Here is a 15,462-nt window from a genome sequence, read left to right on the forward strand (position 1 = left end):
CGCGAGGAGAACTAGTTCTGGGAACCAGGTGCGGTTGTGCCAATACGGGGCAACCAATATTACCTGCTCCTCGTCCTCCCTGATCTTGCGCAAAGTCTGCGCAAGGGGGCTCACTGGGGGAAACGCATCCTTGCGTAGGCCCCGCGGCCAGCTGTGCGCCAGTGCATCCGTGCCGAGCGTGCCCTCGGACAGGGAATAAAACAGGTCGCAGTGGGACGAGTTGTGGGAGGCAAACAGATCTACCTGTGCGTCCCCGAACTGATCCCAAATCAGCTGGACCGACTGGGGATGGAGTCGCCATTCTCCAGCGAGAGGCCGAACTCGAGACAGCTCGTCGGCCGCCTGGTTCAGGTGTCCCGGGATATAAATGGCTCGAAGCGACCTCAGATGCTTCTGACTCCATATGAGGAGGTGGCGGGCGAGTTGCGACATACGGCGGGAGCGTAGACCACCTTGATGGTTGATGTACGCTACTGTGGCGGTATTGTCTGATCGGACTAGTACGTGTTGACCCTTGAGCAACGCTCGGAAGCGGTGCAGGGCAAGGCGTACGGCCAGCAACTCGAGGCAATTGACATGCCAAAGGCGCTGAGGACCTGTCCAGGAACCTGCAGCAGCATGTCCATTGCACATGGCACCCCAGCCCGTGGTGGAGGCATCTGTGGAGACAACAACATGCCTGGAAGCTCGTTCTAAGGGCACTCCAGCCCGTAGAAAATTGAGGTTCGACCACGGGGTGAAGGTCTGACGGCAGGTCAGAGTCACTGGGACTCGGAGCGTGCCGTGTTGCATGCCCACCTCGGGACTCGATCGTGAAGCCAAAGCTGAAGCGGTCTCATATGAAGCAATCCGAGCGGCGTTACTGCGGCTGCGGATGCCATATGCCCCAGGAGCCTCTGAAATAGTTTCAGTGGGACCGCATTCTTGCCCTCTAATTGGCGAAGACAAGTCAGCAGTGACTGCGCACGCGCGCTCGCTCGTAAGCTGCGCGCACATGGCGACCGAGTCGATCTCCATACCGAGAAAAGAGATCCTCTGCATGGGGCAGAGTTTGCTCTTCTCCCAGTTGACCCGAAGGCCCAGACGAGCTAGGTGCCGGAGCACAAGGTCCCTGTGTTCGCAAACCTGGTCTCGAGAGTGAGCTAGAATCAGCCAGTCGTCGATATAATTCAGGATGCGAACCCCGTGTTCACGTAGGGGAACAAGGGCTGCCTCGACGACCTTCGTGAAGACGTGAGGAGACAGGGCTAGCCCGAAAGGGAGAACCGCGTACTGTATGCCTGTCCCTCGAAAGCAAACCGTAGAAACGGTCTGTGTCGAGGAAAAATGGAGACATGGGAGTAGGCGTCCTTCAGGTCGATCGCTGCAAACCAAACCTGCGGCCGCACGCATTCGAAAATGCGTTAGGCCGTGAGCATCTTGAACGGCATCCTCTTTTTTGAAGGGAGCAATTCAAGATGCGCAGGTCCAGGATTGGTCGTAACCCACCGGATTTCTTCGGTACAATAAAGGAGGGGCTGTAAAACCCAGACTTTATTTCGGCTGGAGGGACAGTCTCAATCGCACCCTTCGCCAGTAGGGTAGCGACCTCTGCTCTCATGACAGGGGCATTGCCACCGGCCATAGTGAGCGGATTCCCCTGAGGCGGGGAGGAGACCGCGCAAACTGAATCACGGAGCCGAGCCTGATGGTTCTCGCGACCTGGCGGGACAGTCCGGAAAGCTCTAGCCAGGCCTCCAGAAACTGCGCCAGCGGGGTTATTCGAACTACAGACGTACCGTCGGGGGTGCAGCGAGGTGGAATGACCGGCCCAGGCGAGGGTGGCATAGCGGCCCTGTGCGGGGGCACGGTCATAACCACGTCCTGCCAGAGGAGGCCGGGGGAGGACCAGCGTCCCACGGGGGCGTGCTCTGGCAGGGGTCTGGCGACAGAGGGGGATGAGAGGAGCGTGGCCCGTGGGCGGCGCATGCTGTCATCCACAGCCTCTTGGGGCTCAGAGAAAGAGCATCAGTTCTTTTGTAGAGATCCTGCCCCAACCCTCCAGCGGGGGAAGGAGTGGTCCTGCTACCAGCTCCTGAAGAACTGAGCCCTAACTCTAAGCTGCCTGTCTCAGGTTTGTGCAGCTCAGCCAGGTGTTAGCCGGCTAAGGGGTAGACAGGCGGTGCCAGCCTCCAGCGACCTCCTTGTGCTCAGGCCAGTGAAGGCTCGAGGGGAGGAGCCGCAAGGAGGCGGCGTCGGCGGGAAGCAGACTAAGCAGACCACACCGACGGATGACCGTCAGTGCAGAAGCCTCAGTCTGCTTCTGGATTGATCGAAGACTGTTGGGGGCAGTTCTCAACCACCCCGCCGACCAGGCTGCCCGCCTCAAGGTGCTGCTTAGGCTGGCGTGGCAGTCTAAGGGGCGGAGACGGGCAGCACCGCCCTCCTGCGGCTTCCTCCTGCTCAGGTCCGTTTTTTGCAGGCCCGAGGGGAGCAGCCACATGGAGGGGGGCTTGGCGGGAAGCAGACTGAGGAGACCGCACGGATGGATGACCATCGGTGCCGGACCCGAGTCTGCTTCAGGTGGTCGAAGCCACACCGCCAAAGAGCCCAGCCCGGGATGTGGAGGGGGGAGGGGGGTGTGGCCCGAGGAATGACTCGTCGGTTGTTGTGCCACACCGTAACCCTCAGACCACCCTGGCCACCAGCCAAAGTATCCCCTCTCGAGGAAGAGATAAATTGGGGTGTGGCAGAGGGGACTCTACTCACAGAGAGATCATTGAGTCTCGATCTATAAACATCGCGATGGTCATGTTCCCGCAATGAAAACATGACTCATCCACGAGCGCTGCCAAGCGTGATTAAGCCCAACACGCGAAACAGCGCTCGCGACCGTTAGGCAGATGCGCACTGTAAGATTAATAAGGGAATAGGATCAATATAACTCAAAGGGGATTGAATTACAGGGAATAAGAACCGAATTATTATGCAAATTATTCAGAATTAATATTTAACACTTTATCAACTGTTCGTCCACCGATAAATTGAGATTAGGGTATTTTATCAATTCTGGACAGAATATTATCCCGTGGCCTACGGTAATAATATCACAAAGTTATGATAACTGATTAATATGAGCAAGGTAGCAAAATCTACAGTTTAAGGCAGTAACTTGTAAGCACACAGCACAAGACGCTTGTATGTAAAATCAACCAAGACTTTATTGAACTACTCTAATACACACAAACTAAACTAACGAGAACACACAAACATTCATTCAAATAGTGACAGATAGTGATGTTATTAACGGAGTGTGAATGGAGTCCCAAATGTCTAGCGTTAGACACTATTTCTTGACCGCAACCTGAGAGAATCAACCTACTAGCAATTTAATCTTAGTTCGTTTTCTTAATAAGATTTGCACCAGTTCAGCCAGAATTAGGAGATATTGTGTACTTGCGTTTAGATGCTCCTGAGCGCGTGCGTTCCCTGTGACGAAGTTGCCGGAGAGGGAATCTCTTCGGCGCTGATTGGCTGGCAGTCGGTCGATGATGCGTTCTGAGGGACAACACTCGATGGTGAGTGGTTGGTTGGCTTTGCCGGGTGGCGCTTCGTTCGCGGGATTTCCTGGATTGCGGGTTGCTATGCAAGTTTGCGGAGTTTCCTCTGAATCTGGAGCGACTCTGAGAGGGGTTTCTTTGACGAAGTTCAACGAAGGATCTTACGGAAGAGTTGATGAGTTTTGCGTGAGCTCTTGGTGGTTTGAAGAGTATGTAAACATACACGCTGGACGATGGAAAGGTCAGCAAGAGCAAAAGTCACTGCAAAAGCGAGGCACAAGGCAGGCAAAAAGCAAGGCAAAAAGCAACGCATAGCTGCTTGTCATTGGGTTATAAGCGTGTCCATCTGACCCGTCCTTCCTAGTGCGACAGCCAATCAGATATTGTCTTGGGCGGGACCTACGCCCCGTTCTCCGGTTCTTGCATGTTATTAGCGTAATGTCCACGTGATCGTGTGTGCCCAAACTCCTGAGAGTTTGGTTAAACGTTTTAATAAGTAAACTTAATAGTTTAAATATGGTGCATCCTACACACATCTACTTTATATCAAAATTCTAGAAATCATTTACCCATCAAGTAGGTACCAAAATACATATACTTCCCATAGTTGAGGTGGAACTAAATAAGGATTTCGCTGTGATAAGTGTTTAACACACAAAATTAACTTCAGTAATATACAGCATACAAAACACAGAGAATACACATGTATGAGGCAACTTCTGGTGATTAGTTCCTATAACTGAGGTAGAAAACCTTACAAATAGGCTGTAATGAAAGTTAAACACACAGAAAGAACTCCACAGGTTACATAAAATATACATGATACTTAAGATATATGTGAGGTAAATACTGGTGATCAATTCAGCTTATTGCAAGCAATTTTGAGACCGTTGTTTGTATTAAACCACAAGTGGGTTCATTTCAGTCTATTGGTTTTGGAGACAAAAGTCTCTGGAATTTATAACTGCAGAAAGGGGGGTGTCCCCTGGTTTAGGGTTTGTGGTGATTCTGGGCCATAAGAATGCTTTAGCATCCTTCGTTTCCTGATAAGGCTGTGGATTTATGCATTGGGGTCACCACAGGGTTTCTTGGCCATTTGGTCGTAAGTTTGGGGAACAAAAAAATCTTTTCCTGCTGTCCTGGCATCGCTGGTTTGAGATTAGACACGCACAACAAGGGAAAGGGGGGTGACATCTCCTTTAGCCATCTCGGCACCATGACTGTGTTTTATGACTTACTAATGGTTCACTGGGGAATCGTTCCGAACTGTGGAATGTGGTGTTGGGTTCATTTGAAATGGACTGTTCAAGGATAATCCTACAGCACACACATCCAGGAAACAGAAATACACGGGCGAACCATCTTTAAAAAGACGTGCCGCGTGCAGCTCTTTTAGAGATTGGAAAAGCTCAACAGAGTGCCGAAACGCCCAGGGAGAAACACACTCACTGTCGGCAGATCACTGCACAGACCAGCAGCAGGAAATGCGATCTCGCTTGAATCCGCCGTCACACCAACACTCTGAAGAGCCGCCCGTCTCGAAGAGATTTGAGATGACATTCAAAAGGCTTGTGGAGTGAAGTATTGAACTTGGCTCCGAAGCGAAAACATATCTGCATGTTGCCAGTGCACTTCCTTATATACCCCCAGGGTGGGGCGGAGATACGCTATGCAAATTCCGCAGACCCATGGCATTTTTATTGCCATTGGCTTGTTTTATATACTCGAAGATGACAGGCTTTCTAAGCGAAACCCCATTCGTCGTCATCCGACGTAACTCGGAGTGACAACGAAAGGGAACTGCGGGTATCTGGAAGTTTAAGCACTTCTTGCCGCTCGCCGTTCTCAAGTGAAGCATTTGGATGTTGACTGGTGATCTGTTATTTGTTAATGACATTAATTAGGCAGCATTTACAAATCATTTACAGATCGTAAACCATTCAGCTGCGCATCATTTTAGCTTTAATTTCAAGATTAATTTATTTAGCAATTTATAAATTTCACTTCTGGAAGAGAGACGTACACACGTTTTCTGTGAGTATGTTCATTCTTGAATCACACATTCGCACATTTGAGAAATTATCGTAAGATCAAATGTAGGATGGTTTCTACGCAACATTTTATAAATGAGACTCAATGTCTGTTGATGTGAGTGAGTTTTTTATATATTTCATCCAGTTTATTAGCAAAAAAGCACATCAGTGTGAATCACGCAATATCCGTCTTTGATCTCGACTCTGATCTGATCCATTACTAAAAGAGAGAACTGTCCATTTTGACTGCACTTATTTCAGTCCTCTCCTCAATGCAGGGAACAAACAAGCCTAATGTAATGAACATTTCCAGTGTTCTTGATCTACTGTACACTTCACCTAGGTGACGCCTGGAATTAATTTAACCAACTATAAGTTTTAAATCAATATGTATAGTACGTGAATAAGGATCTCAAGCTGACTAGAAAGCTTTACCTATTACAATAGACAATGCTTTACAGTGAAGTTTGTTAGAGCTACAGTATATATGGCAATTGATCTGCTCAATAAAATACCTTACTCACCCGTTGAGTAATAAAAACACAATCTCTGCATCTTTTACCACATTTCAAATCCTTCAGTTCTCGCATCTTTCAGTTCATCTTCTGAAAAGCCAAGCTTATGTTGATTCTTGTTTTATTACAAGCTCTGTCACATTCTCTTTTTGCCAGCAGACTCTCCTTTCTTCTGCATTTTTAAACGGTTGATTCACTCAATAAGAACTTCTGTAGACGTATGACTGAAATAAAGTCAAACTTTAATCACATAATTATCTAATTAACGGAAGTTTTGGCATGTAGATTGAACCCATACAGACACTGAGTAGTGTCCATTTAACACTGAGGATTTTACTGTGTAGAATGTTGAGTTGTTAATAAAAATTGTATGTATGTTTACCATCATTCAACATTTTCTATTATTAAAATTGTATATATATTTGTGTTTTATAAATATCACAACACAAAAATGCTGTTTGTAAATAAGTTTATTTGAGCTGGTGTTGTTGAGCTCTCCTTTGAATTACAGGTTGCAAAATACTTTATACTCAACTTTTAGTTTTTCTTTAAGAATAAACAAAGTAATTTTTAAATATATGACTAGTGCAAAACACAGGAGTGAGGAGAAGAGAGAAGCCACACCACCAGAATAACAAGATCCCATGAAATCAACTGACGTGGCTTGTGCTTTGTGTTTAGTTTCTAAAAGCCACAGATGAAAACTCATGTTGATGTCATGGGGTCTTTAAAACATATAGTGCACATTAGTATTTTAAATACCCAAAGAACATTACATTGATAGAGAAAAGACTCATATGATACTTTTAAATTACAGAAATTAATTTAATTGTACTGATATAAGCACATTATCTGATGATTAAAACAATAAAAGTGTTTGCCATTTAAAAAATCTTTTGCTTAAGAACAACACAAACATATCCTTCACTCCTCAGATCTGCTGCAGATGAAGTTGAGTTTGTCGTGTTCAGGACGGCTGATCCAGCGCTGATCTCCTCCAGACTGAACTGCTCCAGATCTCACTCCAGACTCACAGTCCTCGTCTCCTGTGCCGTTCCCTGGAGCCCAGTTCTGATAGCACACGGTCTCTCCGCTCACCCAGAACCAGAGGCCCACAGTGCAGGAGTGACGTAAACCCAACCACACCGCCTCAGTAGACGCACATTTAACCACATTCATCACACGACGCTGCATCTCCTCTGAATGAACCGAGACCAGATCCGTATAATTCTGTCTGCAGTATCTCAGAGCTTCAGGCCACATCAGAGTCTCTTTGATCAGAATCAGTTTATCTGGACACAAAGCACAAGCAAAAACTAGAGAGAGACTGATCAAAAACAACATGCAGAACAAACACTGTGGAGGAATCTGTCATGTCAGACATGTAGCGTGAACTTTAAAGGGTTAAATCTTGAAGAGACATCACCCAAAGAGGAGAACAGGAATTTCCTAAGTTCTCAATCTTTCTCATTATACCAATGACTGCAATGAAATTAAGACCATTTTACCAATCGCACTGAGACATTATACCAAACTATACCAAACATGAAAAGGAAAAACAATACATTCTCAAGATACATCATATGTGATATATAGACAATCTCAGTGAACTTCTGGTGACTTGACTCAGGGAGAGAGAGGGAGAGAGGGATGCAGAGTTAAGGAAGGAGAAAAGTTTGGCCAACACAAACTCTGGACAATGTCCTGTGCTCTTTCTTTGCGATCTTCTGTCCAGGGTGTGTTTTACTGCTTTATTGTACGGTGAGTTTTATCTCAGCTTTTGTCTTAGCAGGAAAATCAGTTCTTACAACATCGTTAAAATAGTCCATGTGACTACAGTGGCTTAACCTTAGACATAAGGTTATAAGGCTCTCGTCAACGCGTGTCGGAGACTGATACGCAAGAGAAGAAAATGTTGAATAAAGTTGTTATTTTGTTTTTTTAGCGCACAATCATACGGGTTTGGAACGACATGAGGGTGAGTAATTAATGACAGAATTTTCATTTTTGGGTGATCTAACCCTTTAAGAGATCTGGAGGTGATGGATGGATTGTGTGTGTTTGTGAGGATCTGCTCACCTTCATGACACACAAAAGGAAATTGGCGGTTGCAAGAGATGTCATGCCATTGACCCAGAGCATTTGGTCCGATCACTGCACAGTTTTCATTTCCTCCATTATTATCAGGTTCACGAGTATCCCAGTATCTGAAAGAGGAGTCACTCTGATCTGACCACTGCCATGAGTCTCTGGCTCTGAACAGACCGATCCAGATCTGTGATCCTGATAACCGATGACCACTAATGAAATCCTTAACCTGTTGATTCTCATCCTGGTTCCTCACACTGACCAGATCACTGTGATTCTGTCTGCAGAAACTCTGAGCGTCTCTCCAGTTCATCGTCTGATTGACAAAGACGAGTCCTGTGTTCGCTTTAAGAAAAAAAACTTAGTTTCATAAATCAGTGTCAATTTGTCTTACGCTGTTTTATGGTTTTTAATGTGAATAAGAGCATCAGAAACATGTTTCCTTTCCATTAAAAATGTTACATTTTAAACATAAATGCACATTGTTCTAAAGGGATCATCCTCTACCTTTTATACAGATACATTTACTCAAATTCTCATGCTGATATTAATTGTAAGGAAAAAAAATCAGTTAATATGGAAGTACTGTATTTCCCAGGAAACTTAAAAACACACACACACACACACACACACACACACACACACACACACACACACACACAGGAGCGAGGCCAGAAATGGAAAGGCCTTTATCTCAGTATCTGGTATGAAGGTTTTAGCCGCGATACCAACTAAACTTACGTTGATCTAATGAACAAATGGAAATTATTGACTTATTGTCTTAGATTGATTTAGTCATTCAATTCAACATATTCTGTACAACTGTGTCTTCAAATATAGCCTGCTATAGCCTAACGTCAACTAATTTAGCTGATTTCTGCTGTCATTGGCGTTTGTTATGAATAACAAAAGCAGGTTAATATAGTTTGGTCTGTTTTTGTTTAGCCTAACTTTACTTACTACAGGTGCCCTCATTCTCTCAAACACCATTTTAAAGCCATTTACTGGTCAATAAATATTATGTTGTGAATAATCAGCTTTGTTCTTTTGTTTCCCCAGAACAACCATTACATTTCTAAAATAATCTGAACATTTCAGAGGCAACATTGAATTACAGTAAGTTACCTGCACCACATGCAATACTTTATTACTATGAACTTTATCCGTGTGAAATTGTATTGTTTGACTGTGTACTTGTGTTTTTTAATCAGTTATTCTCTGAAAATCTTCCCTCATGCCCTCAAATCTCATTCATGTTACTCAGAAAAATAATATCACAGGTTTGGTGCCAATAATGCTATGCACTTTTTTTTTATAGGCTATACCTTAATCATATGGATTTGAATATAAGACATTTGAACCCTGAATTATAACTTCAAGTTTGCTCTTTTTCGACAAAAAAGCAATTATATGGCTTTAGAAGACTTACAACACAACCCGTAACACATGAGTTGTGAACTCATTATTTTTTGGATCTTTTCTGGGACATTTTTGGAGCTTAACCATTTTTACATAAATTGTTGCATTGAATTGAACTAGACAAGTGTACATAAGAATGGTTTCATGAATGATTTACACAATGTATTTCTGCTTGTGTTTCATGCAGTGAAAGCGGACGGTGACTGGGGTTGCATAATGCCTGAGATCTGCTTTTGGGTTCACAGACAGAAAGTCAAACAGGTCTGGAACGTCACAAGGCTGAGGAAATTATTTAAATTTCACAACTATCACTTTAATAACCTTACTAACAGTAAATTTTGTACTTTGCAGGGATCTCGGTAAGCTGAAATACAAGTTTGAACAAGAATAAAAATCCTCCTGTAGACCTGAAAATCACTGAAGTGCCTGGACCATCCACCAGAAAAGAGGAAAAACAAACGGAAAATGAAGCTGATGCACCTTTTCACTTTTCTAACTCGTTAAGTACCTCACATGTCCCTTGTGAAGATTTTATTATTGCAGCGAGTAAAGGTGCGTCACATTTGTGAATTTCGTGAAATTACACAGGCAAAAAGGTTCATTGACCACTGTCAGCAGTGTAGCAATGTAATGTATGAAGCACCACACAGAATTGCTGATCGTGTGGATTCTTATTGAAAAGACTGAATTCACCAGTGAACATTCATAGAACAACAGATCATTTTACTGCACCTTAACTCTGTTCAAATGAAAAATGTTTTCTGCTTGTTGTGACATAAGGAATACGGTTTCCGGGTCGAAGCCTCTACTTCTACTTCCTCTATCTTGTTTCTAGATATTGAGAATACTCAACAACCATTTATGAACACTGTTGATTCAAGTCACACATTTAAGCTTTTCAAAAGCCATAGTGAACATTACAGTCTCCAGTCTCACGGCATCCCAGACTTCAACATTTTATCATTCAAAATAGCTGAATAACTAAACCATCTGAGATTTCGGTATAGAGATAAAGGTTAGGATCATAATTTTCAGGAATATTACAGAACAATGAGTGCATATTAGCACTGTTTGTTTGTTTGTTTTTGGCATCTGATAGAGCTTTTGGACTTGGAAACAGTGGTGTCAAACTGAAACAAGTGAAGATGGACATTTTTAATTAGTCAAAAAAAAAGTTTTTTACATTGATTTATTACATGTAATATGTGTTTTCCATGCATTTTGTTGAGATGTATTTTCTTGTGTAGCCTGTTGGTTGATTATTCATGTTACTTAATTTTTTTGTGTGTATTCATTGATATTAATCTATTACTAGCTTTTTTTCCCGAATTGCAGTGAAGTGTATGTATGAAAATGGATCTAAAATATGTAATAAACAATTCTTATTTTGTATATGGTTCAGTTTGTTTATTATAATATGTTAATGGTAACCATAGTAACAACATGAAATTAATTTAATACAAATTAAATTAAAATTTGGTTCCTGGAGACACCCACAGTGGTTCCACACAGTGCTTCATATAAGAGTTCCTCAGGAAACCTGTGTGGTTCCTCAGAGAACCAACTCTTTTTAAAGGGTCCTAGAGGATCTACAGACGGTTCCGCCGGTGTGGCAAAGTGAAGAACCCCAAAAGGTTCCTCCAGGCACCTTTTATTTTTACAGTGCACTGTGGAGGAATCTGTCATGTCAGACATGTAGCGTGAGCTTTAAGATATCTGGAGGTGATGGATGGATTGTGTGTGTGTGTGTGAGGATCTGCTCACCTTCATGACACACAAAAGGAAATTGCCTGTTGCAAGAGATGTCATTCCATTGACCCTGAGCATTTGGTCTGATCACTGTACAGTCTTCATCACCTCCATGATTATTAGGTTCACCAGAAGCCCAGTATCTGAATGAGGAGTTACTCTGATCTGACCACTGCCATGAGTCTCTGAACAGACCGATCCAGATCCATGATCCAGATAACCCAAGACCACTAATGAAATCCTTAACCTGTTGATTCTCATTCTGGTTCCTCACACTGACCAGATCAGTGTGATTCTGTCTGCAGAAACTCTGAGCGTCTCTCCAGTTCTTCTTCTGATCGACAAAGACGAGTCTTGTGTTCGCTGTATGAAGAAAAAAAACAGTTTCATAAATCAGTTTGTTCATTATTCTTATGTTGCTTTATGTTTTGTGCGCACACACACACACACACACACACACACACACACACACACACACACACACACGCACGCACACACACACACACACACACACACACACACACACACACAACAGGGGCGAGGCGAGAACAGAAATGTTCAAGTGGGCCTTTATAAAACAGGATAGGCAAAGCATAGAGTATGAAAACTGCATGAAAAAATTTCAGAGAAAAAATATAATTACAGGTGTGAATCTGTTACACTGTTCCTCAGTCACTCCTGAAATTGCTGTGATTTACAGTGATAACCGTAGCGACGGACGGGACAAAACATTTGTCAAAGTAGACCTGTGCATTTAGTGCTGTAGTGTAAATGCAGATTAATAGACCCACAGCAACATAGACCAGAAGAAGAAAACAAGTCTGTGTTGTCTGGGTAATTTTAGCAGCTTTAAAGATCATTTTATAAAGCACTCTTTTTTCACGTGTCCTTTTTAAAGCAAAGTTTAAAAATCTGCCTTTTTTTTTTTTTTATTAGATCAAAAAATATTTAAAAGTATTTAAAGCTGGGGTAGGTAAGATTGGTCTGAAAAAATCATTTTTCAAATTTGTTTAAACTTTATGTATATATCAATACATAATTAAAATGTAAGTAAAAAGAAAAACTGAAAAAGTTTCTGAAAAAGAAAGTATAAAAATCGAGTGTATGTAGACCTCTAACGACTGTTTTAAAGACAGCTCATTTTTTCCATTCAGTCCACCCTCTCCCTTCTGGGGTCCTTCCAAAGCCACGCCCCCAAAACACATGAACGCGCGACTCCAACAGCTGAGCTGGAAGACGCATTATTTACCTGAGACGAGCGGAGAGGAAGGAGCGCAGTGCATGTAGCATCATGTCAGAATCACATGTAATAAAAAAAATCTAACTTTATCATTATGAATATAAACAAATAAGATGTATTTTAGTAGCCTACTCACTATCAAGCTATCATATCGATATTGGTAAAGTTTAAAATATATATTTTTTGATTCGCTAACGAGCTAGTTATAACTATAAGGCAAAGCTAAAAACAGGTTGCATTGATACACGTTTTTCATTTCCATTAGTTGCACTGTGATGAAGATGAATTTCGTGTAAGATTCATAACATATAACGTTAGGCTTACTAGATGTTAAACATGTATTTTGTTATGTAAAGTTCCCCCCACAGCGGAGCCTGCCGTGAACGCGCAGTCTAGTAAACATGCAGGGTCACCGATGACGACGGATAAACAGTTATGGCACATTCACTGGTAGGGACGAAATGCTTTACATTGACTGGCCTGCCCATACTTTGACTACAAACTCGGTCCTCAAATCATTACGTATTTTGCAATACATGTAATGTAACTTTATAACGTTGCACTCTTTCTATGAGTTATAAATAGCTAGTAAGATAATATAACGGTAACTAACGTTGCAGTAGGCTATGCAAATAATTATTCTAGCGAAATGTAATGCTAAATAAGGTTTGCTAGTACATTATTTTAGCAACATGACAAGCCAGTGAATTAGCAGGTTTCAATTGTGGCTTTGCACAGTGCGTGACATTTTATCTGTATGTTATGCGGCTAGAGTTTTGACACTGAGTCAATGGGCTCCGACGGGCTTGTTTATCGTCATCGGTCTTTTTCCGTTTACCTGTCTTTGTTGTATGAGCAGGTGCCACTCGAGAAATTGGTAGTTTTGGTTGTTTGTCCGCCATTAGCACAGCTGCTCGGCACACCGGCAATCTTGATTTTGAATGACTGTACGCGCTGTGCAAGAGAGGGGCGATCAGCGCGTACGCGAACTTGATTGACACTGCTAAGACACTCCTCCTGGCTCTGAAGGCATCTGATTGGTTCTTTACACTCGGACCGAGTGGCAGTGATTGGTCAGAGTTTTTACTGTCCTGCAGCTGCTACAGAGGTCTGATTGTTTTCATTCCTTTTTCTGAACACATAATGTATTGACTACTATCAGGATGGAAGGACCATTTCACCCAGTATTAAAAAAAAGTGTTTCTGAACAGGATTACCTACCCTAGCTTTAATGCATTATTTTATTAGCATTAATAATTTGTTATTATTATTTATACCATGGTCTGGGTGAATACTCGATTCTGATTGTCTGCAGGGTGTCCGTTAAAAAGTGATAATGTACACCTAAATAAACCGTCAGGCGTAACCAAGGAAACCAAGTTATTGTTTGTAACTTGTTACTTTAGATTTCGATTGTAAAACTAATTAAAATATAAACTAATGTTTTAAAAATGTGTTATTTGGCAAGTGACCATGGTATAAGCGTGTTAATGCCCGACGAGGTGTCCATTATCAGGTTTTAATGGACTTCGGCGAAGGCAACCGTCCGACGCGCCGCCGTCGTCCATTAAAACCTGATAATGGACACCTCGTCGGGCATTAACCCTTACATATTTATTATATTATATTATTTTATAATAAATCCAAAAGCAAAACATGAAAAGAACTACATTAGATTATGTGCTTTGAGACATGAGGTAGTTTAACACCGTCTCTCGTGACGCTTTGTTTGCTCTCTGCTGTGTGTGTTCATGTGTTTTGAAGGAGCCGTGGCTTTGGAGACGCTCTGAATGCTTACAAAGCTAACTTGATATTAATAGCCTCTCGGAAATTGCCTTTAATTTATAAGTTGTTACTGTGTATGTTCGTAGAATATGTTCAGGAGCCGTCATATTTGGTATATGGTGGATCTATAAATGAACGGTTGTTGTAATTTTAAATAGCTGCACTCACTGTTGTTGCAGATGAAATGACGAGGATCACTACATGGCAAATCATGAAATTGTCCCTCTGACATCATTCCACAATAATCTCTGCCTTCAGGTTGTCCAGGTCTCCAGTTCAGATAGAGCGCAGGTTCACCTGAAGACCACTGCCATTTATCAACACCTGTTTTCTGCAGCCCAATCCAGACATACTGACCAACTCTATCATTCACACTCTTCTTCAGCTCGTTCATGTCGTTCATGTCGTTCATGTTGTCAATGGTGGCCAGATCTGTGTAATTCTCTCTGCAGAATCTCTGAGCTTCAGTCCAGGTCTTCAACACGTTTATAAAGTGATACTGACGCTGAACACATTCAGATACGGAGCAGAGAGCTGTGAAAGAGAGCGTTTGATTTAATGCTTTTCATAACAGGGTCAAACCTGATGAAACTATAAACCATAAATAATACACCAAACACACTCACCACTGAGAAGAAGAATCAAATATAGAGTTTGGTCCATTTCTGAGGAAAAACACATTGAAAAACAACCATTCCCAGATTCATTTTGGAGTAAAATATGACCATTTCATTTCATATGACCATTTCATTTAGTATGGTCATCCATCATAAAATATGACCATTTCATTTAGTATGGTCATCAACATCCATGGATCACTGATCGATTGCTCCTGTCTGCCTCGCTGCCTGCTGTGAGTGTGTTTGCTTCGGTGCTGTAAGCTCCGTCTTAGCCTCGTATTTCTTTGTTTTGAACCATCATTTACTACAATTTGTAGTTGTTTATACTAAATACAGCTTACCCAACATCTCAGATTGACATCGCTAGCTTCCATTACTACTAGCACAACACGCTAATTCGCTACTGCTAGCCTGTTAACGCGCCACCCGTGCGCTCAGCTGTTTTATTTATTTATTTTTCTCTCGCGCGCTCGC

The 15,462-nt window shown here is 42.6% G+C and overlaps 1 protein-coding gene across 1 annotated transcript; it reads right to left on the reverse strand.

The window, feature by feature from the left end:
- Positions 1–6,540: 6,540 nt before the first annotated feature.
- On the reverse strand, positions 6,541–15,031 carry LOC311288436 (macrophage mannose receptor 1-like; the record flags this gene model as incomplete). The annotated part of the gene is made up of 5 exons (XM_084405855.1): positions 6,541–7,379; positions 8,167–8,520; positions 11,359–11,706; positions 14,537–14,902; positions 14,995–15,031. The coding sequence occupies 5 exons, from the start codon at positions 15,029–15,031 to the stop codon at positions 7,012–7,014; spliced, it is 1,473 nt and encodes a 490-aa protein (XP_084261981.1). The 3' UTR covers positions 6,541–7,011.
- Between the last annotated feature and the right edge of the window lie 431 nt (positions 15,032–15,462).

The sequence above is a fragment of the Rutilus rutilus genome, assembly GCF_951802725.1.
Source record: "Rutilus rutilus genome assembly, chromosome: 3".
NCBI lineage: Eukaryota > Metazoa > Chordata > Actinopteri > Cypriniformes > Leuciscidae > Rutilus > Rutilus rutilus.